Source organism: Anas acuta, chromosome 12 (genome assembly GCF_963932015.1).
Source record: "Anas acuta chromosome 12, bAnaAcu1.1, whole genome shotgun sequence".
Taxonomy (NCBI): Eukaryota; Metazoa; Chordata; class Aves; order Anseriformes; family Anatidae; genus Anas; species Anas acuta.
This window is the reverse complement of record NC_088990.1, coordinates 3,435,102-3,449,927: the sequence shown is the minus strand read 5'-3', so window position 1 is coordinate 3,449,927 and position 14,826 is coordinate 3,435,102. Positions and strand designations below refer to the sequence as shown.

At 45.1% G+C, this 14,826-nt stretch overlaps 1 protein-coding gene across 4 annotated transcripts in view; it reads left to right on the top strand.

The window, feature by feature from the left end:
• LRRK1 (leucine rich repeat kinase 1) overlaps positions 1 to 14,826 on the top strand; it is a 75,471-nt gene that overhangs the window by 5,855 nt on the left and 54,790 nt on the right. For 3 of the 4 annotated variants that reach the window (XM_068696171.1, XM_068696173.1, XM_068696174.1), the window contains one exon: positions 13,610 to 13,773. In XM_068696171.1, coding sequence (XP_068552272.1) covers positions 13,610 to 13,773 — 164 coding nt within the window. Of the gene's footprint in view, positions 1 to 8,440; positions 9,226 to 13,609; positions 13,774 to 14,826 lie in introns of those variants that run through there. The other variant, XM_068696175.1, reaches the window with a different exon arrangement.

The following is a 14,826-nucleotide window of genomic DNA, read 5'->3' as shown; positions in this document are numbered from 1 at the left end:
AATGTGGTTCTTGTAGGAAATACAATGGAAGCCCAAAGATATCACCACATGAATGTCTAGAACATAATAGAGATTCAACTCCTTTCTACGGGCTGTTTGTTTTCTCTGAATCGTACAGAATTTTACAGCTAGCGTTTAATTCTCAGATGAGTTTCTAGGAGACAGTTCAGCAAAGACGTAGAAAAGCAATCATCGTCCTCTGAAATGTAAGAATAGTTTTGTTAGAGAGCTTATCTCTCTCTTACCGAGAATTTTATTCAAAGTCCCAGAGCGTTCGTGTGCCCTTTGTGAGTGTCTCTGAGCTGGAATTGGATTATCTTCCCAACACACCAGAGGGTGTCTCTTCTCTCCTGCTAAATCTAGAGATGAATGTTGAAAAGGTGTGCTGCGTTATAGTGTATGTAATGTTACATAATGAGGATCAACCATGCCAGCGAGGGTTGCTTGAAATTTTATGGCATTCACGACTTCTTTTGAGGGAAGCATGCACATGCAATATGCCTGGAAAAGGGACACGGATGTTAAAATGAGGCAAGTAGCCGGAATATACTGACCCATGCTGGAATTTGGGGCAGACCAGTTGCGTGTCAGAGGGGCCGTGGTGACCCTGCAGCTCCCGGGGCTTTGTGTTTTTTATCCGGGCGACCCACGATGGCAGTGACCTTTGCAACCCGGCCGTGGCTCAGCACTGACTCAGAGGGAGAGCTGCTGCCACCTCCTGAATCACAGGCAAGCCTCCAGCCCGAGGAGCTGAGCTGGAGGAGCTAACGGGTCGTTTTATCAGAGGCACCGGGTGGGAGCTGGTGCAATTCTGGACGGAAAGTTTCACAAGCGATGGAAGCGATGGGCAAACGGGGCTGAGGCCTTCGTGGTGAGGAGGCCACGGGGCTGGAGGTGGAGGGCTGGAAACCTCCACAGCTTTTTTGTTTGGTTCATGCTGAATAACCTGAGCCTCCCAGGCTGTCAGTCTGGCTTCACATGAAACCCACTTAAGCAGAACAAGGCTCCAGGGAGATCCTGGCTTCTCTGTAGCACTCCAAGTAGCCAGGGCCCATCCTGTGCGTGACCTCCAGATGAGATCTCTGCTGTCTTTCCTTCATAATTCGCCCTGCTGGTTTTGGTGCCTTCCACATGAAGGGCAGGAACTTGCGTTTGGTGGCGTGAATATCTTTGCTTATAAATTTTTTTCCAGCTGAATAGAGGAAGAAGCCAAAACTGGTGTGTACAGCACCCCTGGTATCACTTCGTTCCTTGTGAAAGTCCCGTGTGACGCTTTGCATCTCTACAGCCCTGTGCACAGGGCTACAGCCAGCGGCTGCATCTCACCTTAGCCCCATATGAGGCGTGTTGTGCTGTATGAGAAGGAAAAAGGTACTTGCACTCTCTGCCCTGGTTTTTTCCATCCTCACAGTGGAGGTAGTAGCATCACCTGAGCCTGCTACGATGGTGTGGCAGGGTGGAGGGCCAGGAGAGCATCTGGGAAGCGACCCGAGCACACTTGAGGCCTGCAAAACGTGCTGCTTGCTTGAAGTTCTGTGCAACGAGCCTTGTAGGCTTTCTGTTTTTCTTCCTACTTGTTAAGCTGCAAGTTAATTTGAGACTAAAAAGTGAATTGAAAGTATTCCTACAAGCAAAATGTAAAAAAAAAAGGCAGCGTGGGAGGACACAAAAAATAGAGCAGGTATTTTATGTGAGTCTCAGCAATGCCCTGCAGAAGGAGAAGTAGGAAGTGCTAGGCAGGAATAGGAAGTACACTAGTACAGCGGTAATAGGCTTGTATTTTTAAACATATTTAAATACACACTTCATACAGAAGTGGTGAAATCTCACATGGGGCCAACTGCTAATGCGGAAGGCCAGCAGAACATGCCTGTGGTGAGCCTGCTCTGCTCTGCAGGCTGTAGCCCAGCCGCGTTGCACCATCCCACTGAGCCCAGCCAGGGTTTCCCAAAAGGGCAGTGAACGCGGGGACACGTGCAGTTAGGTGCCTCATTTGAGATGCTCTGAATGTTTTTTCAGAGTCTGGATGCTAAGTGGTGTCCTTCAGAATGTACCCTAGGAGATGCCTCTCTTTGTGAATTGGAGTTGTCTGAAGGAGCTGCTTGCTTTGGAAAATCAGTGCTTATGCCAGTGGGGAGTTTGGCTTGGGGGTGCTGTGCCCTTCTGGAGTCACGGGATGTAAAGGAGCACTTAGGTCTCAGTGGAGGTAGGAGCAGCTTTTCCTGGTGGATGCCACAGAAGCAGGTCTGCTCTTGAACTCAAGAGCAGAGCTGCTGGGAGAGGCAGTGGTGCAGTACAGACCCTGCTGGGCAGAGTCCAGCCTGAAAGGTAGGGATGTACAGGCAGTAGTGGAACACCAGTCCCTGTCTGAGCTTTATATGGCATTACCTGTTCCTACACAGCTTTATTTTCCACCTTTTTATCCAGTTTAGGATGTATCGGTGCACTGAAATGTAACTTAAGACAGCTCTGTCAAGACGCCTGGGAAAAAAAACAAAGATGAGCTGATAAGGGAAGTAAAGAAAAGCCTTGGCACTTAGAACCTGCACACAGGGAGCCCTTAACTACCTGACTAATTATAAAGCAGGTGAGGTTGGCACTGTGGTCGTAGGCAGAACTGTTACCCTCCGTTGCAGTGGGGAAAAAGAAATTGATAGAGTTCACACTGACTCGGTCTTTACCAGGCCTGTAATTGATTTACTGTTTTGCCGGTGATGTTACAGACAATTTTATACTTGCATTAAAGAAAGTGCTATGAATTTTTTTTTTTCATCCTCTTCAAAGCCTTTGGGAGCCTTATGTAAGACCCATTAAAGTCTCTGCACTGGCGTAACAGGCTCTGGATCCGATCTTCAGGGATCCTTAGAGCATCAGGTCTGCGGTTTGTTTGTTTTTCATTTCTCTGATCAATAAAGGAGCTGCCAGGGCTGCGCTTGGCAGCAGGCAGCTAGCTGGGAGGAAATGTTTGCATTGTAGATGAGGGTGTCGGGGGATGGATTTAATGCCATTCAGCTCCCAGTCTGCCACATAGGTGAATTATGGCCCTTAATAGGTTCTGTCTTGGATTTTACGTCAAGTTAGGCCAATATTTAATTCCTTTCCTTAATCAGCCTGTGCTCTTTAGTGGGTCAGCATTGCTTCTTTGCATATACATAACCACAGGAGCAGCCCGCTTATCTAGGCTACCGATAGCTTCATGATAAAAGTGTGCATGCTTTGAATTTGTGCATTGCTTTAGCTTAAGGGGAGGCCCTACAAAAGAAGTCTAGGTTTTAGGAAAATCCTTCACACTTCAGAAAGCCCTCCTGCAGTCAGAGGGGATGTGTGGGTTGAAGTTTCTGGTAAACAAACAAACAAAACAAACAGAAAGGAGCGCTTTGAGAAATAACAGACTGCCCTTAAAACGTGCACAGCTGTGTGACAGGCAGGCAAACTGGGAGGCTGATCCTGAAACTGAAATGGGGTCAGCAAGGACATGTCCGACCCTGGTAAAATGTGCCAGCTGAAAAGAAAAGATTCCTATAGAACAACAGCAGTGTTGATGGAGTAAGATCTTAGAGGTTATGCTGCAGGTTTTGCAGACACCCAGTGCCTCTTGCCATGGCAATCACCACCTTGGGCATGTTGGAAGAGAGGGTGAAGACCCGTGACGTCTTGTTGGTGATGCACTTTTTGCATCCCTGCATCCCAAAAAGTGCATCGCCTTGCTGGTGAAGGTTGTGACCCCTTCCCAGGCTGAGCTCTCCTGGTGCTGGGATGTAGGGCTCAGGACCCCAGCGAAGGGCTGGGGGTCTGCTGCAGAGTGGTGTGGGTTCTTCCTTCTGCAGCCCACCATCTCGTGGAGGGGCAGGACAGCAGGTCTGCAGTGATTTGGGGAAATTCTCAGCCACAGAGACGAGCCTCGCGTTGCCTCACTGTGTGGAGGAGAGGGAAGGGGTCAATCTGCCACAGGAAGGGAGGAAGAGGGTGAAGGGTGAAAGAGCAGGGACCTGGGAAGATGGGAGCTGGACAGCGACCAAAATTCCCTACTAATAGTCACTAAGTGGCTTGCAAGCACGAAGATTGGTATTTCAGACAGTGCTGCAGAGAGAGCCCCGTCCCAGGCTGCCCACAGCTTCTTTTCTGCACGGCGCTGAAGATCGTGGAAAAATAACGAACCGAAGCAGTGATTCAAACAAGAAGTCTGGATAAATTTAGCTCAAATATTCTTGGTATGTTTGTGGTTGCTGTGGAAATTACATCACTGCTTGTTTTAATGATCAGAATATCGCTTGGAAAACTGGCCTGGCTGCCCGAGAAGAGCTCAGAACGAGACCTTTGAAAAGCTTCAGAGTTGCTTCACCTGGATTTAGTTGGTTCGGGGTTGTTTGTTTTATTCCCTTGTTGGGCAGGGAGTATTTCGACTACAGGTTATTGCTGCTTAATTGAAAAGCCACAAGGTTTAGAGCTGATACGCTCTGCAGTGTGATTATCTACTTCACATTAAAATTCTGTCTAGGGAGTAAGATTCAAAAGGAGTGCTGGTAATTGCTGAAGACAAGACCTCCTTCAGAATCTGCCTGCATGTCTTTCTGTCTTGCACATCAAAGAGCCTTTGAAAAAGCTTTTATTTTTGCATCAAACAGGAACATATTTTTTTTTAACACTAATGGACAGGATCCCTTTTCAGATCTCAAATGTAGCTTGGAAAACAAAAATGTCTGGCTCCTGACGTTGGCTTGTAATCACGGTCACAGCTCTCCGATGTGTTGCATCTAGGCCTTTTCACACAATAACAGGGTATGAATAAAAGCTATTAAAGTTTTGTTGGATGGATTGGGCAAGGTTTTCACATGCACTGGATCTGTGTTCATCATATGTTGGTAGGAAGGAAACATACCTTGCCTGGTTTTGCCCTCTTCACCTTGGAGCAACCATCTAACAATGCTGCAAGCTGCTGTGGGTTCACAGCACGCGCCTTCAGTTGAACACAGCATCCTCCCAGACAAAATCCATGTCTTTCTTCCACTGAAATGGATGTGGACATTCTCAGACATCAGGAAACGAAAGCGAAGTATTTCCCCTCTCAAATACAGGCACTTCTGCCTCTTGTAGGTTTTGTCACCAGATACGGAAGGTGGGGGGGTTTTTTTGGTAGCCCGTTACATTTATGGCAGCACATCATCACGCAGCCTGATTCAGGACCTGCACTGCCTTGGCCAGCAGCAGAGGCCTTTTCAACGAAACTTTCTCTTCTGTTCCAGACACAGCTGCTAAAGTAATCTTCCCTACTCGATATTTTCTCCTGGAAACTTCTGAGGATCTGCTCCTGCTGCATGGATGCTGGTGGAAGCACTCACAGCGAGTTCAGTAGAAGCTGGAGCAGAGCCTCACTTTCTCAACTTTTCTTTTATTTTCCAGAGTATTGCTCTTTGGTTTGATAAAGGACACCCTCCCTTTCTACCAACTTTCTTCAAAGTAGTCTTTGTTATACCTGTTAGCACCCGATAGCTGTGTTAACTTTAGAGCAGGTGTAAAGTAGGAATGCAGGCTGTAGGACTGGAGGGTTGTGTGGGTCAGTATCCTGCTGTCACCCTCCTAAACCTTGTTCAAAGCATCTTCTAAATGAGTTGATGGGTCTGTCCTTTCTGCTTTTTCTAGAGGACTGTTCTGAAGCCTCATTCCTCCAACACTTTAAACTTTCTTCTAATTGGCAGCAGAAATGTGTTTGTACCCTGTACATAAATAGCTTGTCTTCCCTGGTGTCTCCCTCTGGATGTATTTATAGACAATGCTCGCATCCCTGTCCAGCCTTCATTTTTCCATGTGCAACAAACCAAGCTCTTTTCATCTCTAATCTTGTAATTAGACTGTCCATTTCTTAATTCATCTTCTTCAGCTCTCCAGATTGTCATAGCCCTCCTTGAATGTGATAAACTGGAGTCACGCACGGTATTTTTACTTATCTTTTTCATGTTTCTTCCCCTTTTTTTCCTCCTTTCCGGCCAGTCTTTCCAAAACCTTCATGCATTCAGGTTCTATAAGAGACCTGCAGTGCTTCCTTGGGGAAAGGAGGAAGGACTCTGGCAACCGTGCAGGCTACAGCATCTGCCCAAGACCCCTGACATATGATGGGGGCTCAAAGCACTTGCTTCTCCCTTAATCTGGCTTTAAATGTATGTCTAAGGAGGACGAAGCATACGGGAGCTGGCTGTGACTTGCTGCTTCCCCAGTGTGTATAAGTGCCGACTTACTTTTTAGAAGAATATTGAGCAAATGGTCGGTCTGAAAGAAAGAGAACAATGATGCATGGGAATTTTTCCATTCTGATGAAAGCTTGAACATTAGGGAAATGGGAAAGTTTCAAAATAAACCCAACTTAGCCGTGAAATTCTATTTTGTGAAGTTTCAAATGGAAATCCAAGCCTGGTTTGGTTTCATGGGTGTAATATTTGGTTCAGTTGGACAGGAATGGCCTCATTAGAGACACCTTTCATGATTTAATAATCCTCTTTCTAGCTATGCCTGGAAACGGACACGAAGAAAACCCAAAAGCATGGTCGTATTTCTGCATGCTTAATGTATATCCCAATTTACATTTTGGAAAGCAAGAGTGGCATAGCTGGCCTTGCATGTGAAAGCATATTTCTGAATGATTCAAGCTGTAGGATTGGAACCAAATCACTGAAGCCAAAAGATGAAAATAGAAACTTTCACTTAGAGCTGAGTCATTTGTATTTTCAATACCACAGCCGTGGCTTTGGCCATTTGGAGCTCACTTGCTTTCCTCAGGCTCTCTCCCTTAGGAGTGGAACAACACGGTGACATTTCTGTCACTGTGTCACTAATCCCTGTGGTCTTTGCTGATCCTTTGTACCCCGAAGCTGTAAGGGAAGGATGCGGGGGTCCCCTTTCACTGCAGGACCCGACCTGTGCCTGGTCCTTGCAGGAGGTTGGCCTCTACCTCCTTCTTCCCCTGCCTAGAAGCAATATTAGAAATAACTAATTCATTTGAACTTCTTGGGTAAAACAAGTCATTTGCAGAGTCTGGGAGGCACGTGCACAAATGCAGGAGCCTGCTCGGGCCTGGCAGAGCTTTTCGACCCCGTCTCAGTGCTGTGACAGGCAGAGGCTTCATTATCAGTGTTAGTGTCCACCAAACCTGCCAAGGTCTCAGTGTTGTCAGTATTTGAGGCTTTTCTGCCCTCTCCTCCCCTCGTTATCCCGGGTGATGGAGAAATGACTGTATAGATGTAGAGCTAAAGCTTTCTGAGCTGTCTGGTTTTTGTAATTCAGTTCTGGAGCCCTGAAAAAGGCAGGAGTCCAGAGCATTTTTCTGTCCAGGACTTAATTTTTTCCTCTCAGGTTTGCATTAGCAAATGTTTTTTCCTTGCAGGTTAAGAGTGGTTCTAAATAGGAAATTTCCAGTGGCTCTGGTGGTAATTGGTCACTTTGCATTGCTGTACCTAAAATTGTCAGCACGTCCTTTCCAAAATCCTGTGCGCTTGCTGGCAAACGTTTATTGCAGCTCAGCAGTTGGCATTCATTGTACTGGCATGTAAACAATTTTAAAAGAATACTGGATTATGCAATAATGATGAAAAAGATCCCTTTAGTACTTAATTGTTGTATTCGAAGCGTTTTTCTATGCTTTGAGTCTGGCCTTTTATAGGGTTATTAGCTTACTTTTGGGGCAGTGAGCATCGGTTGTGAGCTCTGTCGTGGAGGCAGGTTATATTTGTACTAAATATATCAATTTTTCCACTCGCTTGGCAGGCAGATCGCAGTGTAAAGCCACTCCAGTAATTAGCTTAAATAATGGATGTTTGGGTGAAATCAAACCACATAAAACAGGCAGAAAAAGTGCGCGTGGAGGGTTCTCTCATTGTCCTGAGAAATTGGCACGTCTTACTCATTAAGAAGAGATGTTAATTAGGGTTGGAAGGACATGGCCCAGCTCTGCCGTGGCCCCTGCGCAGGGATGCTGGATTTCCCAGATAAACCCTCTTGCCACCCCGCAGACCAATCCCCCGTAACTTTCTCTCCCTGTCTCCTCACAGGGACTTTCATAAGTGCTCCACCACTTTTTAATCCTTCTGGCTTCATGAATGGATTGGGCCATACGTATTTTTCCTAGATCTGAAAACAAGACAAAACAGATCCTAGGCTTTTTGCTGCGGGACCTTCCCTTGGGTGGTTCTGGGCCAGCTCCTGGCTATGGGGCCAGGTGGGCAGGCAGGGAACAGCCCCCTCCTGGGGCCAGATCTTGGTCCATGACTGCCTTTTAAGTGAGGAATGAATGGAACCTGCTAACATATAAAAAAAAAAAAAAAAAAGGTTATTTTGAATTTTTAGAGAAGGAACACAACAGATATCTTTGTTTCATGAGACATTTTGACTGACCGGGACTGATTAAAAAATATATATATATATATTATTGTATCAAATGGAGGTTTGTTTTTTCTTCCTGCCTTGGGATGGGAATATTTTCACTATTATTCAGAAATTTCCCTAGGATTAACAACATTTTCATCCCCAATCTCATTGGAAAGCACAATGTAGGACAGATCCATCATCCCTTGAAATCGCTGGAGGCTTCCTGTTGGCTGTTGTTCCCTTTGTTAATCTGGAGTTTTTCAGGGCGATGGGAGATAGATGAGGCTGTTACAGAGCCTCTAGTTCCAAGCCTCAGAAATAATAGGGCTTTCCATGAATGTTGCAGAGCAGCCTGCCAAAGCTTTGGTAGAGCAGCATTAAAAAACATCCAGCAACTCTTGGGAGTTTTGAAGAGTTCGGGAGGGGTGATTTTAAATATTCAGGGTGCTTTAGACCTCAGCTCTGGGGCAGGGCTCAGAAGTCAAAATGGCCAAAGATTAAGCTGGTGGAGGTTAGCTGGAGCCATCTGGTGCTGTTGAGGAATTAATGTCTGAGCTCAGCCCGGAAAGGCAGCCTCCCTGCCCACCCCCATCCCCAGATCCTCTCTGAACCAGAGGCTTGGATTTCACCGTAATGGGACATGGGGATGAAAATAACTGTCAAGGCTAAAATGCAGTAGTTAATTCAGACGAAGCAGCCGCCAGCCAGCCAGTGGCCACTGTAAGAGCTGCTTGTGCTGAAGCAGAGGTGGATGGCTCACGGTCCAAGGAATTAATAGCTAAACTGAGCATCGCCGAATGGGAGGCTGTGCTACAGCCATCATCATGATTTGCTTCTCTCTCTGGAAACACCTGCACAAATTATGACAAGGTCAGTAGCAGTTTTAAAGTCTTATTGTTGTTGTAAATCTGTTGTGGAGTAAGTTAGCTTCCTGCCCTATTTTATCCTGTGTTAAACATCTCATTTATACCTTTCCCTAATAAACAAAAATATCCTAGTCAGTTCCCCAAGCACCTGTCTTATCAAAGGGGCTAATGCAGCACTTAAAATCTCTGAGAGGCTGTATGTTAAAGACAGGGATGCAGTGATTTGGGACATAAAGGTAATAATCTGTACAACGTGCTGTTCTGGTACGCAGCCGTTTGCTGATTCACAGCATTGACCTGCAGCCCCTCACCTTTTTATTGATAATGGCACAATGTCAGTTTAGAAATTTTATCTTTTTTTTTCACTTGCTCTAATAACACGGCCTAAGACTGGGTGTAACTGCATATCTCTCTGACATTCTCCTGGTACCCCTTATTATTAATTAGACCTATTTTCATTTTGCTTCTCTCAGCTGGGACCGTGCAGTCTGTTGCGTTTTTAAATTGATGCTGTTGTAACCTCTGAATGGCAATAAAATAACACAGTTGTTGCTGTTGTTGTTTTTGTTTTTATTGATAACTGCTGTGTCCATTGGAATATTTTTAAGATGAAAATTAGTCTTGCCTTTAGCTTTTATTAAAAGCTGTTGCTGCAAAGCCAAACTTAAAAAATCACTTCCAAAGTATTAAACACTGGAAATATTTCCCACTCCTGATTTCAAAGGTAGTTTGTTTGGTGCAGGCTGTTAAGTGCTGGGAGGAATAGGTGAAGGATATGTATTTAATGTCGGCAAATGCCCCCATTTTCCCTTTACAAACAGCACTTGGTTTGCTTACAGTCCTTAGCAGAAAGCCAGCAAAGCAGCTGTGGATCACTGGAGAAACTAAACAAAGAAGATGCAGAAATAGGGAGTAAATCCCATGGCCTTATTTGCATGGAAAGTCAAATATGTTAGAGAATAACCCCACACCATTCCTCCTCAGTCCAAATAGGCTTCGTTTATCTGCTTTTCCCCAAACCAGGGGAAATCACAGTGAGTGTGTAAGAGCTTCTGGAGTTTCTAGTAGCCCTTTATTACAGGAGTACCCAAGAAGTGTATCGTAACAGAATATCATAACTTGCTATGCCGCATGCATCGTCAAATATTAATGTAGACCCTACTGAGCAAAGTGCAGAAACTGGTTCCTGAGTCTGTGTAATCCAAGAATTAAAAGCATTTTAGGACATCCAGGCATAAACAATCAGCACATGGTGGGATATAGTCTGAAAACAGTTTCAGTATCATTCAGTTTCACTTACTGCTCTCCTAACAGTGTTGCTCGAGGCTATATGGATTTGAGGAGACCCTGTTATGACAGCCACAAAGAGTTCAGGTAAAAAAACATGAGATTTGTAGGGTTAAAGATAGAGGCAGAATTTCTTTGGACTTCAGCCCAGATTTTTTACTAAAAATAGCTGATGCATATATTGGCAAAATTTTATTCCCAGCCTACATGACTGCAGTACTGATGGTAGTTCAGCCATGCATCTTTTAGAAATAAACCAGCCTTTATTCAGTAGAATTTACTTCTCTTTCTTTTTCCTACTGGCGAGTATAAACTAAGCTCATAACATATGCTGCTTCTTATCTTCCATTTGTATACTAGAAATCAGTAGATCATTTCTAAAGTCACCAGAAAGCCCTCTGTGAACTGGGTAGTTTGCTCCACACCACGCTTAGCTTTGCGATGGGTGGCTTGGTGTTTTCTGGGAACCCAAGGGCGGGTGGCCCACCTTGTCTCACCGAACGCTTGAAATCTCAACTTCGCTTTGACAGAATCGTGTGGGTACAGCTGCTGGTTGGGGGCAAGCTTTTTTATCACTCAGTGACTCATCGGTTTTGCTCTTTTCAGGCTTAAAATTAGTTCAACTGTAAGATCTTTTTTTGGTAAAGATCTTTGACATCTTTTTTTCCCAGGTCTTCTTAGGCGAGAGGTCAATTTACTCTGCAGAATACACAGAAGGAAGTTTTGATGACAGCTACATGAGAAACTTGAACGACGAGCAGCACTTTCTGCCAAGAATGTTTAAATTCAAATATATCAGTTTCAAACAGTAGAATTGCCCAGATTACTTACATTCAATGAGGCTTTTATTGACTTCTACTTGATGGATGTTCAAACGTAGCCTCACTAGTATGTTTTTATTAGATCAATAGAAAAATTATATTTGCCTAAGACAAGGCTAAAATTTCATTTAGGGACTAAAATTATTATCGTGAGGACTTTGCCAGGTAACTCTGGGAGCATATATGCTCCGTGAAGCCAGGCATTTGTGACCTTCCAGTGCCAGAGTGTCCAGAAGTCCGTGATGGGTGAGGCCAGCCCATGTTCTCCTACCGGTGGTGATGTTAGTCGTGGTTATAGCTCAACCATTACGCTGGAAAGGATTTAAGAAGTTTTGCGGGGGCCAAAAGTGCATGAGGAAGCATGACACATCAGTCAAACACATTCGTGAAGTAGTCACTGGGTGAAACACAGAAGCTGTCTTGGGGTTGGGGTCTGTCTTGCTGAGTTCCTCCTTCCCTCGGTTACAGTAGAACTGTTGTCTCGTTTCTTCAGCTTCCTTGTGGTGGCCCTGGTGATACACACTTGCTCACGAATTACTTAGTGATGGGCACATCTGAAAGAGGGGGTCAAAACGAGGAAAAGCGAGCTCGAGATGTGGTTAATTTTGGGTTGGAAGGTCTTTGTTGCAGCTAGAGAAATCGTGGTCCTTGTGCGCGCTGGCCCAGTGGATTTGCTCATCTCAACTGAACGGCAGGGCTGTTCCAGCAGGAGGGGTGGGAAAGGCTTCCCCAAAAAGATATCTGGTGAGCAGGGTGTGGAGGTGCCTGGAGGCCTGCCTAGTAGGTGAGAAAGTGACACTGGGGTCTCCCGGACCCTAAATGAATCTCTGACCACGAGACACTTGTACCTCCACCTTCCCCAGCCATGGTTTACACAGAGGGATGGCCCTGCTCAGTGCTTTGGTGGAAAGGATGTGCCTGTGCACTCGGAATTGGCTCGAGCTCTAGATCTTGAGTGATAGCCCCCCAAATTAGGATCGAGGCTGAAAGGAAATAAAACCGGTCCCTTCTTTCAGCATTTATTTATAGGAACTTGCTTCAAATCTCTGTGTTCTGTCAGCCCCGATCTGCAGGGCTTCCTGCTCAGCTCTCCAGCTGGTTTGGATCTCCGACGCGAGGCATTCTTTCCTCCAAGGGGAATTCCAGAGCTTCTCTCTAGGTTCGGGATTTCATCACAGGGCACCGAGCACGGGGGAGGCTGCGTGTTGCAGTCACTGCAGTGTTCGCTCCCATCTGCGCTAGGCCAGTGCTGAACCGGTTATATTGGAGAATTATTTTGCTTTAAAGTTCTCTTTTCCATCCCCCTAGGAATCATTTGCATTTCCTACCTGTGGTGTCTATGAAAAAGAGGATTAAAACAAGCAATATTCTTAGAGGTCCATTATAGGTGGCTGGTCTGCACTGAAATACCAGAGCAAATGCTGGATTTTTTATTATTTTTTTCCATGTAACCCCTAAAACTACAGAATTATGAGGCATCTGTCTGTATTACATGAACTCTGAGATGCTGTTAATTGTGCTGTAACTTAATATCACATTCATCTGCCTTCGTTTCTGTTGTTTGTCCTTCACACGTTCTGCATCATCTGAGAAAGGTTATTGATGCGGGCACGTTTTTAATGGCACAAATCTCTGGAGCTGTCTCCAGTGTCTGAGTGATTCGAGCTTCATTTAAATAATTGATGAGAAGCGTTAGGCAGAATGTATGGATGATTTCAGACTGCATTATTCAAAGATATTTACTGACGGTTATAGATTGGTCCAAATTTACTTCTTTCTCCAGACTGCATTAAACTAGCCCCTGAATTACATGTGTGTCTATTTAATATATAGATAGATATTATTAAAAAAAAAATAATCCTTGTTTACTTGTGAAAACCTTTGGGCTTTTAGGACTTTAACCAATTGCAAATAAGCAATTTTTTCCCTGTTTTCCTGTAGCCAGGGGCCAAGCATGGCAGGTTGCAGCAGAGCCTATGTATCCGTGTCTGTGTGAGCTTTTTTCACACCTTCCTTTGGAAACCACCTCTGGGAACAACTGGGGAACTTGTTGTCCCTTTCACTTTCACGTCCCTGCTGGAAAGTACTTTATTATCACTTTCCTATATCAGAAAATTTAGCGTTGACATTTTTTCCTCTTTTTTATTCAATTGTATGCAGTAAATATTTTGCTGTTAATAACTCACCACTTTGTGTTGCCAGGGTGCCTTGATGTTGCAGCAGTACTTGAGTAATAAAGAGGGACTTCTTCCTGACACCTGTTTTCTATTTTTGCTGCAGGAACTGTGGACATGGGTGGCAAGCAGTCCACAGTCGGCGAAGTCTCCATAATTCAGACACCCGTTACAGAAAGCATTCAGGCTGCTTACAAAGCTGGAGACACCACTAAAGCCCAAGAGTTGATTAAATTGTCATGTGAGGAGACGGCACTGCAAGTGGAAAAGGTAGGATTAGATTACTCCTCTTTCTCAAATGTTTTTGGGAAAGAAACCCTTAAATGGTGAGCTGCTGTCTTCCACTGCTCCTCGTGCAGACAATCTGTTCAGTTATGTGTGTCACACTGGTGCTACAGGGTCCCAGACGTGTCTGGTTGTGTGGGGCACTTCAGGAATGTGCTCAGGGACAGTATTTGCCCTTGAAAACAATGCTCAGAAAGATGAGACAGACCACAGGGAAAAGTGTACATGGGAACAGCATCAAGGGCTGGAACCACAGGGGAGAAATCCTGTCGACACTGAAGTGGATGGTGAAACCCCTGCTGGCTTTACTGGGGTCAGTGTTGCACGCCAGACTGCCAGTTTGTTGGGGTATGTGTGGGTGTGTAGGCCTTGTCAGATGCAGAGAGTCCTGGGCTCTTCTGCCTGCTCTCCAAACACAAGCCCGCTCTGATTCAGGGATTCAGGAGCTGTGTTGCCACCTGAGAATGGCACTGACCTCCAGCTACCTGCGCTGCAGGTTGTACACATCACTTGATCTAAAAGTGTGCACAGCACCTTAGGTTTTTGGGCTAGTGGTGGAGTGCAGGCACAACCCCTGAAATACTAACAAGGGCTGAAAGCTGCTTTAGTGTGGAACTCAGACCTGTGTTCAGTAAGTACACACAAAACAGAAAACCTTAAAATCTCAGTATGGCAGACCGATGTAACATAGCTCCTGGTGGCTTAGGAGGATGGTTACTGAAGAGGTTTTGCTCCATTTCCAGTAATCAGCAAAACTTGTATTAAAAGTAGAAACACTGTGCAAGATTCTTAGCTGATACAGACACGTTATACTAATTGTGCTCCTGGCCCTGTCTTCATTAACTGTGTGTGCAGTACTCTTCACAGCATATATCTGCCTGAAGGTGAAGGTCTGTGACAGTGTTTTAGAATTCATGTATGTTTTTAGATGAGAGAACACGTCACAATCTCTGTTGAATCAGCCAGAATTACATCTTTTTTTTTCTTCTCCAAACACCACATTAGTCTCTTTCACCCTAAGCTCCTTGCCTGAGTCTT